General features: G+C 33.1%; 2 protein-coding genes, 1 long non-coding RNA gene and 1 pseudogene across 9 annotated transcripts; 1 reads left to right on the top strand and 3 right to left on the bottom strand.

The window, feature by feature from the left end:
* Positions 1–901: 901 nt before the first annotated feature.
* LOC122579155 (aminoacylase-1-like) lies at positions 902–3,455 on the top strand. The gene is made up of 2 exons (XM_043751270.1): positions 902–1,096; positions 1,875–3,455. The coding sequence occupies exon 2, from the start codon at positions 1,919–1,921 to the stop codon at positions 3,269–3,271; it is 1,353 nt and encodes a 450-aa protein (XP_043607205.1). The 5' UTR covers positions 902–1,096; positions 1,875–1,918; the 3' UTR covers positions 3,272–3,455.
* A 275-nt stretch (positions 3,456–3,730) lies between these two features.
* On the bottom strand, positions 3,731–4,401 carry LOC122592981 (annotated as a pseudogene).
* Positions 4,402–5,399: 998 nt separating this feature from the next.
* Positions 5,400–8,763, bottom strand: LOC122601791 (26S proteasome non-ATPase regulatory subunit 4 homolog). Of its 7 annotated transcripts, none has more exons than XR_006324124.1 (7): positions 8,589–8,763; positions 7,938–7,982; positions 7,748–7,849; positions 7,494–7,599; positions 7,275–7,401; positions 6,025–6,478; positions 5,400–5,801 (listed from the first exon to the last, which is right to left on the bottom strand). XR_006324124.1 is itself a non-coding variant. In XM_043774538.1 (7 exons), the coding sequence occupies exons 2-6, from the start codon at positions 7,956–7,958 to the stop codon at positions 6,097–6,099; spliced, it is 738 nt and encodes a 245-aa protein (XP_043630473.1). In that variant the 5' UTR covers positions 7,959–7,982; positions 8,589–8,763; the 3' UTR covers positions 5,400–5,801; positions 6,067–6,096. The 7 variants fall into 7 exon arrangements, 6 of the variants coding, with proteins under 6 accessions (XP_043630473.1, XP_043630479.1, XP_043630487.1 ...); XM_043774538.1 differs by having other exon boundaries at positions 6,067–6,478; XM_043774544.1 differs by having other exon boundaries at positions 6,087–6,478.
* Positions 8,764–11,197: 2,434 nt separating this feature from the next.
* LOC122585339 lies at positions 11,198–11,952 on the bottom strand. The gene is made up of 2 exons (XR_006321692.1): positions 11,658–11,952; positions 11,198–11,572 (listed from the first exon to the last, which is right to left on the bottom strand). It is a non-coding gene; the product is annotated as an uncharacterized LOC122585339 (long non-coding RNA).
* Positions 11,953–19,241: the final 7,289 nt, after the last annotated feature.

The following is a 19,241-nucleotide window of genomic DNA, read 5'->3' as shown; positions in this document are numbered from 1 at the left end:
TTTTGATTTATTTTTTAGGGAAAAAGAGTAAATTAAAATATAATTTTATCATTGTGTTCCTGAGAGCATCTCTAAATGAGATTGCTGAAAAACTAATTTTTAAAGTCTTTTAATATATTTGATATCATTGGGTTTAAAATGTTTTTTTTTATAAAAAGGTTGATAACTTTTCAGCAAAAGTTTTTTTTTTTTTTTAAACTAAAGTTTTGGTAGAGATAAGATGTAAGGTCTACCTACATCTTATCTTCCTCATATACCGTCGAAACATTGAGGTTCAAAATCGTTGGAAGACGACAAGAAGAAGTTTCTTTTGATTTATATTAATAAGCATAAATATGTATAAAAAAATATTAAAGTATTAAATTAAATAAAAATATATAACAACATTGAACTATTCAAAAATATAAATTAGCATAATAAACAACAACGGTGATAATGATGGCAACGACGACGGTGAGTGTTATTAATAGCGGCGAATGTTGCTAATGGTGGTAGCGTCAAGCGATATGGATAATTAATAAAAAAAATGTTAGTAAAAATATAAAAAATTGATGGTATAATTTAATTATTAAAGATATATTAGTAACTCCTTTATTCAAAAATGTAATAATTCAACAATGAGTATAATCTTTATAAAAAAAAAGTATAAATATGTGTTTAGAAAATATTAAAATTAAAACATATGTCAAAATTGAAGTATACAAAAAGAAAGATAGTTAAAAACCTCATTAAACTTTCTTTTATCTTTTATTTTTTTCTATTTCTTTATTGATTGGTCCATGACATATACCAAATAGTGTTTATAAATTTTAACTTGTAGTAATTTATTTGTAAGTGTATCATTGCTCTTCATAACACCTTTATAGCAGTATGCTTGTATATCTATATCTATTTTAATTTACTTATTTTTTATTCCCTCATCAAACTGGAAAACATACGTGGAATCATCTCACGTGCTATTAGTAGAAGAAGCTCACGTGCTGTATCAAACGCTCTACAAACTCCCGATCACTCTCCTGCACCGGCACTCTGCCTCCGGCGACTAACCGGCAGTCTCAGTCCAACTCCAGCTTCCGAACATCCACTTCCAGCCTGGGTTAGTCTTTTTCATATACTTAATACAATATATTTTTTAAGTTTCTTTTGAAAATACATCATGATTCTTGATTTAACCCCTTGTCCAATTAAGTGCTTAAGGCTTAAAAGCTCAGTCCAATTAAGTGCTTATGGCTTAATAATAACTTCTCTTATATAATATAAGCTAAAAAGTTATAGCCAAACACTCTGGTGTTCTGGTGATCTATGTGCAAAGGTGTTTGATACTAACTTTTAGTGGTTTAAGCTTAGATTCTCAGACGGTTATAAATACTATTAACACGTAGAATCATACAGTAATTTGTAGAAACCAGGGGCCAATATCAAAAGGCTTGCGTATGATATAAACTAATCGTGTTGGGTTGAACTGAAAGCGATTTGGGTCAAGATTGGCTTCTCTGTTTTCTTTTTCTTGTATCAGCTACTGACACATGTATTATGCTATTATGAGACCGTTACTACGACTAGAGACTTGAAGCTTTAAAATGCAACACTCATGGCATAGGAAATAGGAACCTTAGACATTTGCTAAGACTTCATTTGCTTTCTATACATAGCCGATATCTGATGTAGAGATGTCAATGTTTTGGTTTGACTATCTAATGCTTATAAGTCTGGCCAGTCAAGTTATTCGTTTGGCCAGATTGGCTAAACAAACCGACATTGGTTTCGTTTGCCCTTTAAATAAAGCAATGTACTCAATAGTCCATCATACTAGTTAAAAATTTTAAGGTGACAACCGTGAAATATTTATTTATTTTTGTCTAATTATTCCTCAGATTCATATACTAAAGAACTTCACGACTAGTAGTGACCGAAGCCAATGTGGAACAACCAGAATTTGGAACGCCTGATAAACCTCACTCTCGTCTTCCTATGTCTTTTCTCAGAAACAACACAGCAAGCACCTGAAGATGCCGTCACCCACTTTCAACAATATCTTCGTATAAAGACCGCCCACCCTGATCCAGACTACTCTACTGCCGTTTCCTTTCTCAATACCTTAGCCAAATCCATTCCCAACCTCCAAACGCAAACCCTCTATTTAACTACACAACAGAAACCTCTTCTTCTCGTCACTTTCCCTGGCTCAAAGCCATCGTTCCCATCCATCCTCCTTAACTCCCACCTTGATTCCGTCCCTGCTGAACCCTCAAAGTGGTTCCATCCTCCCTTCTCAGCAGTCAAAACCGATGGTGGGAAGATCTTTGCTCGAGGTGCCCAGGATGACAAATGCATTGCTATCCAGTACTTAGAAGCCATTAGAAACATCCTTCTAAGAGACCCAGAGTTCAAACCAGTACGAACAGTTCATATATGTTATGTGCCTGATGAGGAAATCGGTGGGTTTGATGGGATGGCCAAGTTTGTAGAATCAGAGGAGTTCAAAAAAATGAATGTTGGGTTTTTTCTTGATGAGGGACAAGCTTCGACTAATGATCAGTATCGGGTTTTTTACGCTGACAGATCTCCTTGGAATCTTGTAATCAAGGCTATTGGGATGCCAGGACATGGTTCAAGGATGTTTGATAACAGTGCCATGGAAAACTTGATGAAGAGTGCCGAGGTCGTGTCCAAGTTTAGGGAAAACCAGTTTGACTTGGTTAAGGCTGGGGTGTTAGCAAACTCCGAGGTTATATCAGCAAACCCTGTCTATTTGAAAGCAGGAATACCTGCTGGGGATGGTAACTTTGCCATGAACATGCAACCGTCTGAAGCGGAAGCTGGTTATGACGTTCGTTTACCACCAACTGTTGATCCAGATTTATTGAGGAAACGAATTGCTGATGAATGGGCACCTGCAACAAGGAACATGACTTATCATATTCTCGAGAAAGGACCGCTGAGAGATTATTTGGGGCGGCCTCTAATGACTACCACAAACGAGTCAAATCCATGGTGGGCTGTTTTCAAACGGGCTATTGAAGTGTCTGGTGGGATACTCTCAAAACCAGAGATATTGGCTTCAACTACAGATGCTAAATATTTAAGACAACTGGGGATCCCGACACTTGGTTTTTCACCTATGAAGAACACCCCAATTTTACTCCATGATCATAATGAATTTTTGAAGGATACCGTTTTTTTGGAGGGAATTAAGGTCTATGAATCCATCATCAAGGCTTTGAGTTCCTTTGAAGGAGAAACACCTGATTACAAATACAAGATTAAATAATGGACGCCCATTTTTATCTTTTTGATTGCTTGTTGTATCTATACATGTCAGCATAAGTGTCATTTGTCCCTGCTGAATTCTATCTCAATCCTATTTTAGATTGCAGAACCCATTGTTGTATAATATAATATCATGTATTAGACAGTTTGTTTTGAATAAGAAAGGTGAAATATTGCTTTGATAATTCGTTGTTAAACTTTGAGCTTTTTGTTAATGGCTTGACCTCTAAACCTGTAAAAGCAAATAAATATACATATGGGGTTCTTTTCACCATCTTCATCAAGGGTCCTGGGAAATTTTGAAAACTCAACTTTTTTATACTATTGGAATCCTGATGTGTATATCCTAAATTGGGCGTATGTAGTGGCTGGTGAACCGCTTCTTCTTCCACAAGGATTCACAGAAACCGAGTTTGGATGCAAGTGAACAAAGATTTAGCAAACAAATAAGAATGCCCAAATTTTGTTGATAAAGTAAAAGGAGGCACACGAGCTACTAAAATTAAAATGACAAAAGTGAACCAGAACATATGTAAAATATGAAGAACAGATCATAAAAGGAAAAACCTTTATACCTATTGTGTTCCGCGAACCCTGATCATATCCTAAACGATTGACCATGTTCATCTTTATCAACTGGTTTGTTCCTACTACCCGAAACCTTTGTCAAGATCTTGTCCAAATCACATGTCTATCTCTAGGACCATCCTTTTCATTTGCAACTGTGAACCACTTATCGGGTTTAAACTGGCATATCTTCCTAATCTTCTTCTGGTCGACGCCACCATAGAATTCCTCAACAGCGTCCTTCCTTGACTTGTATAAGGTGGAAAGAGTAGGTTGAGCAGTAGATAGGCCTTTGTCATACACATTGTACTGATCGTCCATTGCAAAAACTGAATCCGTCCCCATTTAGTCTCTGATCATACATCCTCACCCTGTAATGCTGCACCAACAGATGCCATACCAAGACTCAAAGAGCCACCTTTTCACTGATGTCACGGTCTTTGTCACTAGTAAACTTGCTCCATTTTGCATCTAATCTTCTTTCCCTTTCTCTCTGCGTCTGTCCTTGAGAATCCTGTCCCTTTGCAACCTTCCATGATCTATCATGGGCTCATCGATATCCATCTTAGAATGTACAACATCAGCAGGTGTCACACCACCAGTGTCAACTTCTTAAATCTCGCCTTGTGAGCTAAAGCACTGAGTTCCTGAATTTTATGTTCTATTTTTTTTTTTTAATCAACATTTCCTTTGGAACCTTTGCCCTCATGTCAAGACCTTCTGTAGCTTAATTAGAAAATTTCTTATTAATTTGAACCTCTTGAAGCCCTCTACAATCAGCTGCTAAATGTTTATCAAGCGGAATAGTATGACCTTTAGGATTATTTGAACATGAAAACAAGTGTAATCTCAGTGTTACTACATACAGTGCTCTATGATTTGTTCCTTATTTTGCTTATTGTAATACTAGATATACAAATTTATGCTTAGTATTTAGACTTCTCTCCTATCAGCAACTCGAGAGTTTATTTCTTTGCAACATTGGTACCAACTTAGTACCTTGAATCCCTGCAAACCAACAAGGTCGAATCTCAGACTAAAATAGTGAATATTGTAAAACCACACACCACACACTCTGTGTCGACAATGGATTCCACAGACACCAACTTGCCAATTCCCAAATTCCGGTGGTTATTTCTGAACTATGTTCCTAAATGAATTTATGATAACATTCAGCCAGTTTTAAAGATTCAAGATTACACTTATTGTTTAAAGGTTGGTTGCACACTAGCTAATACAAGTAGAAAATTTTGAAATATCAGGTAATTTATCAATGGACACGCTCACACGAATCACACACAGCAAATAATGAGACCTGCTATAGAGAAAACACTATGGACACTCCCTCATGTTGTGACACACAGGCACACGTCGACGGTCCATCTGGAAGGGGATTGATGAAAATCCCGTATGAAATTCAGCAGATAGACTCTAAATAAGGAAAAACTTATAACAGATAGAGTCTCACTGTATTACCAACATTTAAGATACCAAAAACAACCATTCCATCCAATTACAGTTATCAAACAATCATAACACTGTTTCTTAACAAGAAACAAATCTTCACAAACATCCTGTCTTTAGCCAAGACACTTGGTTGTATAGACAGACCTTTCCTCAAGCATAGTTCAGGTGGAAAACATCATCATAGACATAAAAGCATACAAATCATAACACTATTTCTTAGCAAGAAAAAAATCTTCACAAACATCCTGTCTTTAGCCAAGACAATTGGTTGTATAGACACACCTTTTCTCAAGCATAGTTCAGGTGGAAAACATCATCATACACATAAAAGCATACAAATAACACTATTTCTTAGCAAGAAACAAATCTTCACAAACATCCTGTCTTTAGACAAGACACTGGTTGTATAGACACACCTTTCCTCTAGCATAGTTCAGGTGGAAAACATCATCATACACATAAAAGCATCCTTGTGGTGTGAGCATCGAATGAAAGATCTGCACACAAAAATGAAAAGAAAATAAAAGTTAGTGTTTGCAACCATGTTAGTGCACACGAAAACTTCTCCAACCATGTTAGTGTTTTCATTTGACGATGGCTTCAATGCTTCATTTATTCTCATAAAAGTGTGAACATGAAAAGAAAATAAACATGCCGTTATAGTATAGGTAAAGCTTCCGCTAAGAATCTTTAAGAAGAGATCAATTTTTTAACGGAGACCATTTAATACAAGAACTACTAGAGGAAACCGTTTTCATGTACACTTCAACAGCAACACACACAATCTCATTACTAAAGTTCTGAATCTGCTTTAACTTCCGTAACATCTGAGACAGCTTCCTCCTTGCAAAACAGCTCCAACTCTCCAACATATTCATTCTGTTTCTCAGGGAGACGGGGTGTCTTTTTGAACATGGAATCGGATATGAGTTGACAAATATCAGATCCACCCTCAACGTCTAGAAAGCGGCCGTTGTCATTGCAATTGGATAGGTTAAAAAACAAACAAAGCTCATTCCTCCCTTGTCGGTAATAACTGTCATAAATCTCATCCTCATCATCCTTGTCTTCGGGGGTGTCACCTAGATAGAAGAGGACAATATCAACAGCTATACCTGTCTCTCTATACTTCTTTCCAATTTCTTTAGCATGTTCACTAGCCAGATCTGTAAGACTGGCAACAAAGAAACAGACATGATTAATTAGCAAACATGTTTATCTAAACATATACATCTAATATAAACTAGAAAGGGGTGATTTTTTTTTTCCCTTTAGTTTATAGTGGATAAACAATAGTTCAAAATCAGTGGTGATGGAAAGCTCCTATTTGATAAGGGAGTGGGGAGTGTATCTCTTCCCTTCCCCTCTCTCATGCAAGGAATGTCCCTCCCTTCCCATCTCCTCTCTCATACAAGGAATACCCTTCCCCTCCCTTCACCACCATTTCATCATGTCATTCAATCCTTACAAAGTCGTGAGAGATGGACTGCCATCACCTCTTTTCTCCCCTCATCACAGTATCCATTGTAAGAGGATTGGTGCTCACCTCCCCTCATCACCCACTCCCCACTCCCTAATAGCTGCCATCTACTCAAGTAGAGATTCAAATTTTTGAATCAGGATGATTTTTTTCTTTTCTAAAAAATCGATTACAAAAATTTTTTACGCTGATTTCAAACTTTTCTAGAGAGTGACGCTGGTTATTTTTTCATCAAAGTAACGAACAAAGTTTTTTCCACTAAACGACTACTATTATACTAGGAATTTCTAAGTGTGGGTAGAAAAGCAACTAAAATTGTGTGCACTCAAAACTAGTAAATACAACAAAGAGCGAAAGACATTGTTAAAACAACATCAAAAGAAGTTTAGGCTTTTTATCATTAAATCTGGCCATAATAATAAGATTAAAAGAAATACGAGTAGATAATTATGTAGGGACACACGATAAACAAATAATAAGAATTACATACCCTCCAATGATAAGAAGAATTCTTGCTTTTCTATCAGGGCGATCCAATGCCGGTAGAAGAGGAAAGCAGGCATGTGATAACGCATGTGCAAGTTCCAACTCAGAGTCCTCCTCGCAGGGATATATTTCTGAGAAAGAGTCACGGTTAACAAAAGAAAAAAAATCCTACATTACATATGTGTGTGTGTGTGCGTAACTAATTAACTAAAAAGAAGCCTACCTTGGAGGGAATCATGGATTTGTGCAAGAGATCTAGTAGGATCAAGCAATTTAGGATAACGGGATGAACCCATTGTGTATAAGCCCACAACAGTATCTTGATGCTCCTGTAACAATTAACAAAACATATAAAATTAATTCCTACTCCTATCATCAGTAATTAATAAATAAAATACATAAAACAAATCAACACAATCATCAGTTTTAATATATAATGTAAAAAACTTGTCAACATTGGGCATAAAAATTACGTACAGCAAATTTAGCTTGGCAATAATGCATAATAGCATCACACTGAGTCTGAAATTTCTTCTGAGACAACATCCAACGAGAATTGTCAACACAGATGACTATAATCTGAAATATATGTTTTTGATTTGAAACTGATTAATTATACAGAAAAAAAAAGAGATGAACGGAAATAGATAAACAAAAAAATAGATACCTCGGCAACTGCACCCGCCATGACTATGATGATTCTTCAAAGTGCCTGAAGATTATATATAGGAAAACAGTTATACCAAACAGCTGATTTAAAAAACATTCAAAAAAAAATCACCAAACAATCATCATCTAAAACAGATCAATCAAACAAAAACTAACAGGATGGTGAGAATTAATGCCAGAAAAAATTAAATAGATAATTTACCAAAAAACGAATTATTAGGAAGAAATCAACGAATTGTTATATATATATATATACATATATATATATATAGAGAGAGAGAGAGAGGGACTTTTTATGAAACCCTAACCAACGAATTAAAAGGTTCACAGAGCGAAAAGGGGAATATACAGAATCAAAGTACCTTTTTGGATCGATAATCAAAGTAAAAACAATTCCTAATTTATGAAACCCAATTTATGACGTTTTTAGGGTTTGTAACCAGAACCCCCCGCACACACCAGCAAAAAAACTAACACAATGCAGTTAATCAAACCTATATATACATATCAAGGCATCAACAACAATAATAATACAAATATTTGAACAACTGAAATTATAATTGATCTAAACACCAATAAATAAATTAAAAACAGATATAATTCAATGAAATTCAAAAACTATATATTTAAAAAGGATCAGAGCTTTTACCGAAAATCGTCGAGAATAAACTTGAAAGTATACGTATACGAACGTATATATGTGTCGAGAAAATAAACTTGAGGTTTAGGGGGGCATTATATAGGGAAAAGGGGTGAGAGGTTTTCTGGTCGACTCGCGGTTATTTTTTTGATGGTGGATTGGTGGGAGACTAGGAGGGGGTGGGTCGGTGTGTGTTATATGGAATGAATTTTTTTTTTTTTTCTCCTTTTATCTATTTTTGTGTGTAAATTGTGAGGAGTGAAATCAAAATGATGGATGGAAAAAATTAAAAGTGATATTATATTCTACATAATTAAAGTTAAAGTATTCCTACGACAAAATAATATGATCGAGATTTTTGATATGTTAGGTTAGGTATATGATTTTTTAAGTATTATATTAGTGGGGAATTATAAATAACGAGAGTAAGTACTCTCGCGTTGCGGCGTTAAGATGGTGGGGGTGATACGTCATTAAGTGTGATAGGTCATAGGATACTATAGCCAAATGCCTTAACCGTACAGGTTCCGTCATCGGATTTAAAAATTCGTCGAAAGTATATCGAATGACATCTCTAATAAAAGAGCATGAAATTTTAAGAACACCCATACAACTTTTATAATATATCGATGTACGGTTTTTGAGATAAAAGATTTTGAATGAATTGGAGGAATAAATGATTTATGGATGAGAGAAAAAAAATGATTGGTTGAGATTTGAGGAGAGAGAAAGGGTATTATAGTTATTTTAGGTAAATATAGAATAGATAGGAGAGACATTTTGGGAAAATATTTAAAATCAATATTAAAAATTTCAACTTCAATGTTGAAAATCTATGGGAAATCTGCTTTATAATATAGTATAGATAATATATTATAAACTTTCGAAGTGGCAAAAACGGTATATAAGTATTCAAATATCTTTAGAAAAAAAACAGGCATATTCACTCAAATTTCAGACATATGAACCATCTTTTAACATTCAAAAATGGTAAACAAACGAGGATAGTATTTTCTGGAGTTTTACCACAAGGTTTTATGGGGAAGATTGGAGGCCGACTCGGCTAATGTTGTGGAATGATTAATGATTGATCGAGTGGAAGATTGAAACATGGAATTAATGAGTTTTTTTATGAAAGAAAATGGAAAAAGAGAAGAAAGATAAATGGAAGAGTAGGAGTAGATTTTCTTTCCTTTCAAATCATCACAAAATTGGAAATAAAATATTTTTAACAAAATCTATTGAATTCTCCTTCTATATCTTTTCCTTTATTTTCTCTTCTTCTTTTAAATAAAACTCAAAAACACAAAAAAATTTAAAATCCTTCATAATCCTTTCCTTTACTTAAAGAAAAAAACTCAAGAACATATCCTAACTATTTATTTTAATTTAGTTTGTTGTCCATTATAGGTTCGTTATGGCTTTTTCTTCAACAACAAAATATATGAACACATTAGTTCATCTTGAAGATCTTAAGCCAACACATGTTAACCATCATTTATGACTCTGTGTTGTGAATGTATGGACTATTTCGGAGTGGTCTTTATTGATGAATTGATATGTATTTTTAAAATTATATAGTTAACACTTTTAAAATATAAAAAACTGTAAATTTTTTATTTAACTAAGGGAAGGGAGGAAGTGAAGCCGTGAAGGGCGACCTTATATTTTTAGTAAGGTATATATTTGTATTTAGGTTCATCAAATGGTTAATTTGTTTCTAGGTTTTGGTTTATTTTTAATTTTTAATAATTTTAAGCTTTCAAGGTTTTATTAGAGTATAAGTTTATAACTAAAACATTTCATTATTATTTGATTATATTCTCATGTAATACGTGAGAGAAATATATTAAATTTTTGAAAAGACATGTTAAAAATACGATGTAATAATATTTAAAAAATTCTTGTACCAAAGATGGTTAGTAGGATATGACGGTGTAAAGTTAATTAAAGATACTATTTATTGAAAAATAATGATATTATTATTTAACAATGATTTTTAGTCTATATATTTCCTACTTCCTCGGATACATGTGTTATATATTTATATAGACATAAAATTAAATAGAGATAAAACCTTTCTATTAAGTGTGATAATAAAGTTCTTAAAAAACATTTTATCTTGTAAATATATGTAAAATCAAATATCAAACTACTAACTTGCTAATGAAGATCAGCCCAACTCATCAGAGGCACTCCCGGTTTTACCTTATATCTTGAGTTCGATCCTTATAAATGACAAACCTTGGATTTTTTCCCTCTGAATAATTGTAACTGTTCATGGTCAATATCTCATTGTTTAGGGTACGTGCAAAGTTTCACCATTATACGGTGAGGTATCCCTAATGTCGTATACCGACCGAATGTTCCGAAAAAATCAAACTACTAACTTTAAACTACCATATGTTTTTTTATTTTTATTTTGAAATGTATAAATTATTAGCAAATTTTGGGTGTAAACTACAATATTTATCTATTTAATAAAGCAATAATTATGCAACAATGGTAAAGATCAATATAAACTACTTCATATCTCCCAAAATAATTGTCTACACTATTAAAAATGACAGACGTTTATAGATATACTAGTCAAACATCTGCGCGCACAAATCATAAAATCATATCAATTTGGAAAATTTACGAAAAGGAAACAAACAACAAAATCCAATTACACCGAGTGCATCAATCTGCCAGAAACTAATAACTAAACAATTTTAAGGAAATATCAGCACATATATATCAATGTTTATAAAAATATCTAAAACTTCAAACCATATGTTCTATCAGGATACGCAATAAGATTTAGTGCAAACAGAGCTTATTTTCACAACAAATACAGACTAACATTTGACCCACAAAAGTATAGTTGCTTCTATCCGAATGGGTATCCACCTGCTGAAGCCACGGGACCCTAAGCTTGAATGTTCCTACAAAATGACAAATAAAATTTACTGCAATGGTTGGTGCTTGTGCTGCCATATATACCAAGGTATCTGCAGGAACCATATGAATTAAGAATAGATTCAGATAAAACAGCATAAGCTTATTAGTCTGTTGAGATGTTCCATTGTGATTTACCAGAAGTATATGGCATTGCTGCATTTTCTGCAAACCACGGTGTCGACAGATTATGATTTGGTAGAGCATAATGATACAATTTATGTTATGATTCTGCATGTCTCCCAAGGGTACCTTCTGTAAAGGTTGTGAATTTTATATCGCCTTTTGTTGTGCATAATGATACAGATTATGATTAGTAACGCTACTAATGAGTAAAAGTGAATAATGGTCTCTATTAAACTTATTACATGCTCTCAACCATTTAAGTTGCAGACTTGCAACAACCAAAGAACTACGCATGTTAATGGGAAAGATGCCAACCCGCAATTAAAGAAAAGTGTAGGGTACAGCAGCGAAGGGGAGAGCAGAACCAGAACCAGAACCAGAATCAGGCACAATAGTGACAACAACCGCGATATAAGAAAAGGCGGGAACAGCAGGGGCAACATCACCTGCATTGGAGTTCAAGGTAGAGTCATAGTGAGACATAGTTTATCACTCATATTGTACAAAACTTATTGAACTGTATTAACAACAGAATCTACATGGTTGTCTGCAAATAAGCGTGTTGTGGTAGTTGGTATAGCAGTAGAGGAAATGTGTAAACAGCTCAAGATATGATTTCGAAGGAAAAAAAGCTCTCAAAAAACGTAATCAAAGTATCAAACATATTTGACTTATACGAGTATGCCCTCTAAAGATGTATATAATTCTGAGTAGACATGTAGCCATGTATCCTTTAGTCAATCTTTGATGTTAAAGCCTCTACCTTCAGTCAACTTTAATATAAAACAGATTATACCTTTTGGTAGTCAAGGAGTTTTAATGTTACTGGAAGTCTTTCATTATGTAAACTTCTAAACATCGAAAAATAACATTTAGTGACTGAATATTCGTTCTAATTCCTTTCTACAACATATATTACAGATAGCTTCCTCTAGGGGCAAGAAGAGACCAACACAACATACAGTTTACAAATTTAAAGTTTACCAAATATATAGTTACCAAAGGTCCAAAACATATAATTGTATCCTTTATATGTTGTTTAAATCCATTTAGTTCAGTTTTTGAGGTCTATTTGTTTTCATTGCTATATATTACGGGTATATATTTTACAATGTAGATCATAATCAGTGTCATATATACTACACGGCTATACATATATGACCACAAAACATGAGTTCATGTAGAAAATCGACCATATTAAAATAAGGAACCACTCTTACATCAATTCAAAATTTCAATTCAACTGAAAATCGTAAATCGAATTATTATATTGCAACGAAAACAAATAGACAGCAAAAATTGAAGTATTTACCGATGCGAAATGGTTAACAACACGACGATTAGGCTAGTTTGCGTAATTGCGCTAACAGGCCTAAGGAAAATCTGAGAAAAAGAGATAATTAAAACATAGAATTAGGGAAATGAACCATAAAAAAAATAATAAAAAAAAAGAAAACTGATAATATAAAATATTACCATATTGAGCGGGTCGTGATTGGCGGTGGTGATGGATGACCGTCGTGATTGGTGGTGGTGATGGTTGGCCTTCGTGATTGGTGGTCGTCATTGATGGCCGTTGTGATTGCAGGTAGTAATGTCGACCGGAGGAGAGGATAGTGACTTGGTTATTGAGAATGCCTGTCGTGATCGGAGTGGTGGCCGGAGGAAAGATGGCTGTTGAGGATCGTCGACAGAGAGCAGAGGGGAGGGGATCTAAGGGTGTATTCTAGTATAAGAAAAGAAAAGATAAGAAAAGGAAAAATTTTATATTTACGAAAGGCATTCTTGAGTTAAAATATATAGATAAGAAAAGAAAGGATAAACAATACTAAAATTACAATTATATCCTCACTTTTTTATATATTAACTAAAAACCATACCTATAAAAAAAATCAAAAAAAGAATTAAAAAAAAACAAAAAAAAAAACAATACATATCCTTACTCGAATAGTGGCTGCAAAAGTGCAAAGCATAATCCAATTACTATTAATTTAAAACTCCATATCAATTTACTCGTATAGATCTTTTTTTTTTCTTTTTTGGTAAACGAAAAAATCATCTTTTCTGGCACTTCTGCTTTACCCACTTTCTTTACCTTATGGATATACAGTATAACATTAAAACCCACCATATATACTGCATTTTCTTCATCATCATAACCTATCGGAAACCAGAAAATTAAATCATCTTTTCATTATTTTTTCCCGCTAAAATATAGATCGAGTTACACAGGAGGGGCGAGTAGCGGCCATGGTGATGGATTGTGAAGGGTTTTGCAGAGGGTTTTAAGCTCAGTGATGACAAATTCGAGGGGTATATTGGTACTTTTCACTTGGATGTAAAGTTTTCCTTTCAAATCCGGCCATATTTGGCCGGAAAACTTTGGGACAAAAAACTCATTACTTTTCTTATCATTTCTTTTCTATTCTTCTTAAAATAAAAAAAACTCAAGAATGAAAAAGTTGGAATTTTCCTATCCTTTCTTTTTTTATCCCTCTCAAAAAAAAAAACTCAAGAATGCAGTGTAAGTGATTAAGGTCAAATAGATAGATCAGGTTAATAAGGGTATTTTAGAGTTTTTAACCACTTAAAATTAAAGTTAGAGACAGATATGTTTTATGATGTAACAGAGATTTCAAACCGTTAAAACCGAACCAAATCGTGATATTTGGATTGGTTTGATTAGATTGAGTTGTTAAAAATTAGTCTGATGGTTTAAGCTTTAAAAATTCGGGTCTCTTGGTCCAGTAATAGTTTAAACAAAAAAAAAACGTTAAAACTGGACAGCACCGAAATCTATATATTTATATCTAATATACTTAATTCACATATATTAAAGATAAAGATGCTGAATATATAATATGGGTATTTTATTTACTGTTTACGAACTATAATAGCATGTACAATATATTATTAACATTTTTTGGACTTTTGGTAGTCTAAGTATAAAACTCAGTAAATATATAAATATATCACTTTGGACTTTTGGTATCCTAAGTATGGTTTTATTTGGACTTTTGGTATTCTAAGTATGGTTTTAAAACACAGTAGCTATGTAAGAATATCCCATACATATTATATAAATGCATACCTTTTTGAAGTCACTTTATAAGCTTTGGAGAAAAAAGAAAAGGAACTTGAAACCATTAAACTGGTCCGGCTTACATGGTTTGATTTGGTCCGGTTTGATTATACAACTAATCTGGTTTGGTTTGATATATATAAAAACCGGAAATGTTGGTTTGGTTTGAGATTTAATCAAAACTAAACCTAGCCAGATTACGATCATCCCTAGTAGAGATAAAGATAGAGATATCAGATATGAAAATTAAAAAATAAAAGTAAAGATAGAGATCCAATCATGACATACATATTTATTCGATGAAAACTTTACCATTACTTATTGCAAAATCCTTTAAAAGTCTTTGCATGAAAAAATAGTAAGTTTTTATAGTTAAAAAAGAAAAGGAAAATGCACATATATATAATTTAACATACTATTCTCAAAAAGTCAAAAGAAAAACATTCATTAGAACAAACTAAAATTAAAATTTAACACTTATCTTGAGATGAATAGGGTGATATCTCTATATTTCTATATCTAATAAAAAAGAATTGTCTTCTAAAATTATTTTTAGAAAAAATATTATATGGTATATCCATAGTTTTTTACAAAAGACTTTAATTTATTTATGATGTCATATTTACTATTGAACATGTTTAAAGATAAATAGTCCATTAAATACTTATTTTAAATTTCTATTTAATTGAAAATGTTTTTTTATGTTTTATTAATGCAATAAGTATTTATATATAGGCTAAGTTACACTTTTCGTCCCTGAAGTTGGCAGTTTTTGCACTTTTCGTCCCTAACATTTTTTTATTACAATTTTAACCATAAAGTTGGCAGAAATTTTCAATTGACGTCCTTTGGCCAAACGGTGTTAAGTTTCAGCCGTTAAGTCCCACACGTGCAAAACACGTGAGGGACTGAAAATGAAAAAGTGAAAAGTTCAGGGACGAAAACTGAAATTTACTTTATCAATTATCATTATCTTCATCTTCTCCGGCTGAGTGGCCGGAAAATTCGCCGAAAAACTTAAAATGTCGATATCTCACTCGTTTATTCGAATTAGACCACGAAACCACCACCAAACTTCTCAAAATTAATTTCCGCGCGAATCCTAACCAAAAGATTTTAGATTCAACACTTGCCGGAAAACTCAAAATATGAACAGTATTCGGCTTGTCATTAGCCCATGTTGAAAAAGCTAAATATGTAACTTACTAGTGTGGCAATGGACAACCCCATACAAGTAGTCATGTGATAAGCATGTACATAATGAAATACATTATTTTATAAAATTATCTGTATTGTTGCAATATTTTCTTTTTCTACAGAAATCCTTATGTTTACATGTTTTCATCTTTTTGCAATTAAATATTTGAGGTCCTAGTAAGTTTCTTGTATTTCTCAGATGCATCTTTGCCTCTTTTGTGACTGGTGAAGTGGGGGGAGTTTTCTTTATCAAATTCTGAAATCTTAATAAAATTTTAGAATTTCCGGCAAGTGTTGAATCTGAAATCTTTTGGTTAGGCTTGATGCGAAAATTAATTTTGAGAAGTTTGGTGGTGGTTTCATAGTCTAATTCGAAAAAACAAGTGAGATATCGACATTTTAAGTTTTCCGGCGATTTTTTCCGGCCACTCAGCCAGAAAAGATGAAGATGATGACAATTAATAAAGTAAATTTCAGTTTTCGTCCCTGAACTTTTCACGTTTTGCACTTTCAGTCCCTCACGTGTTTTGCACGTGTGAGACTTAACGGCTAAAACTTAACACCGTCTGGCCAAATGACGTCAATTGAAAAAATCTGCCAACTTTAAGGTTAAAATTGTAATAAAAAAACGTTAGGGACGAAAAGTGCAAAAGCTGTCAACTTCAAGGACGAAAAAAGTAATTTACCCTTATATATATATATATAAATTATGTTAATTAATTTAGTATATTCAAACCAAATTATAACATATCAATAACAAAAAATACATATATTTATCTTTATATCTTTATAATATTTAGTCATAATCAATTCGGGTTTATTAGCTAGTATGTTATAAATTTTGATTAATAAATCATTATTACAAAAACCTAAACATGTCAAATAAGGTGTTTTTCAAAAATAATGATGTAATCAAAATTTTGTTTTATTTATATAATAGATTATTTTTTAAATGGTCTAGCTACTATTTCAATTTTATTTATTATTATGATTAGTTATTATTAAAAGTTTATATGTAAATAAGATATTTTGATTGATTATCTAAAGTGTAAATATTAAATAATATGAAAACAATCTTAAATCTAGCTATCGTAGGAAAAGTGATTAGAAATAAACTTATTCGTGTTATGGGCCTGCATCATGATCAAAGACATATACTTGAATGTCAAGTACATGATTATACGTATATTATATCTTAATTCTTAACTATTTTTGTAACACACTAACAAGGCGGAATAATGGGATATCACAAGAAAAGCACAGCATGACATGGAAATTAAGTAGAGACAAATCTAGATGCATTAAAAGGATTGGTAATCCATACAATTTAATCAAATACAAGTCCATGACCATTCAAAAATGCATAAGGAGCACGACCATCAAACGTTTACAAAAGAGGGTACAAAAGATGGTATATGATCCTAAGCGTAACCCATAAGCGAAAACAATGAATCACGGATTCACAGTAAAGTCCAAGTCCAATCCTAGCATGCAAATAATCAATTATCATCCAACATGTCTTTGATTCACCTGTTCACCTGAAAAGTGTACTAAAACGGGTCAACATAAAGTTGGTGAGTTCGTAGGTTTAGGTAAAGAGATCAAATGTGTCGGGATAGCAACTGTTAATGTTACACGAGGATTAGTATACCTAATCATGTCCACACAAATCAACACAAGTCAACGTTTAACAATATTGATAACCGGCACGACTTACATGATGAACAATGCATAAAATACGTTTCCTGACACGACTTACATAATGAATAATGCGTAGTAACCGGCACGACTTACATGATAAACAATGCGTAAAAATACGTTCCTAGCACGACTTACATAATAAATAATGCGTAATAAACCGGCACGACTTACATGATGAACAATGCGTAATCATAACACATGCAATCACGGGAACAAGCAAAACAAGTAAGTAATCATCATCTCGTTCAATGTCATAATCAATCATATAAACTAACAAGCATTTAACAAACGAGTACACTTTCCACCCCAAATAACGTAAACGTAGGGGCTACGAAACTCACCTTGGCCTTGAACGTTGGTAGAAGGTGACTAAGCGGGTAAGCGGGGAGCACAACGGTCATAAACCTATTATAACAACATTTCATCATCACATTATAGCTTACGTTACAATATACGTCACCCTAGGCCATTCCAAGACACCCCAAGGTCGGACGATGAATAAACGATTGGAAAAAACGAGGGACTCAGGAAGAATGGTGTTAGATTCTCATAAAAAGGATGATACTAAAAGAAACTAGACTCTCACACGATTCTAACGATAGGTCGTACGCCTAAAACGGACTTACGGTTCAAAATTTATAAGCGTTTGAAGTTGGCAAAAGAAATAGTTCGGGCAGCAAGTTCTCACTGCGCCGTAGTCAGGACCAGGGAGTCCCACTGCGCCGCAGTGAGACCAAAAACTCCAAAAATGATCAGGGGGAAGCTACTGCGCCGCAGTGGTGGCTATCCCACTCCACTGCGTCGCAGTGACCAATATCTGAAGCCAAACATCAGCAGAACAGCAACAAGAACGAACCCAAACCCAATTCTTGACATCCAAATCGACTTGTGGTGTTTCAAGACTCGTTTTTAGGCTCAAACAAACATCATTAAGTATAACTAAACATGTTTCATCAACCAAATCCAAACCCATAACACAATTACATGTCTAAATCGTTCTTGACCCAAATCAACCCTAATGAAACCCTAATTTGACTCAATTTAAGTTTTAACCCGATTTCGACCAAGGGTTTCTTAGACATGACTAGTAATGAAGTTTTAAACATAAAAAGGGAGATTTAAGATGAGTTTAACTTACCAAAATGGTTCAAGACTTCAAATTTCGGGTTTAGAGCAAAAACTTTGGATGAATACCTTTAGAACCTAAATTCATGTAGGATTATTATTATTATTATTATTATTATTATTATTATTATTATTATTATTTATTATTATTATTATTACTATTATTATTATTATTATTATTATTATTATTATTATTATTATTAGGGTTACTTAATTTAGTTAGATTGGATGATAAAACACAAATTTTTGGTGTATTAATGGGGGATATAAGATGACATTAAATTACACGTTCATTCTCGATTACATTAAATTACACGTCAACTAAGTCAAAAATCACAAATGTTACAATTTTCCTAATAATATTACATTATTAGTACAATTGGTTTCAAAGAATTCAATTATAAAGAAATTATTGTAGCATGTGTCTTGTGGAATGACTACGACAAAGAATTCCATCAGTATGTCTTAGCTATTAATGACAGTGACGAACA

The sequence above is a fragment of the Erigeron canadensis genome, chromosome 1, assembly GCF_010389155.1.
Source record: "Erigeron canadensis isolate Cc75 chromosome 1, C_canadensis_v1, whole genome shotgun sequence".
Classification (NCBI taxonomy): Eukaryota; Viridiplantae; Streptophyta; class Magnoliopsida; order Asterales; family Asteraceae; genus Erigeron; species Erigeron canadensis.
The sequence above is the reverse complement of the archived record's forward strand: the minus strand, read 5'-3'. Positions and strand labels throughout refer to the sequence as shown.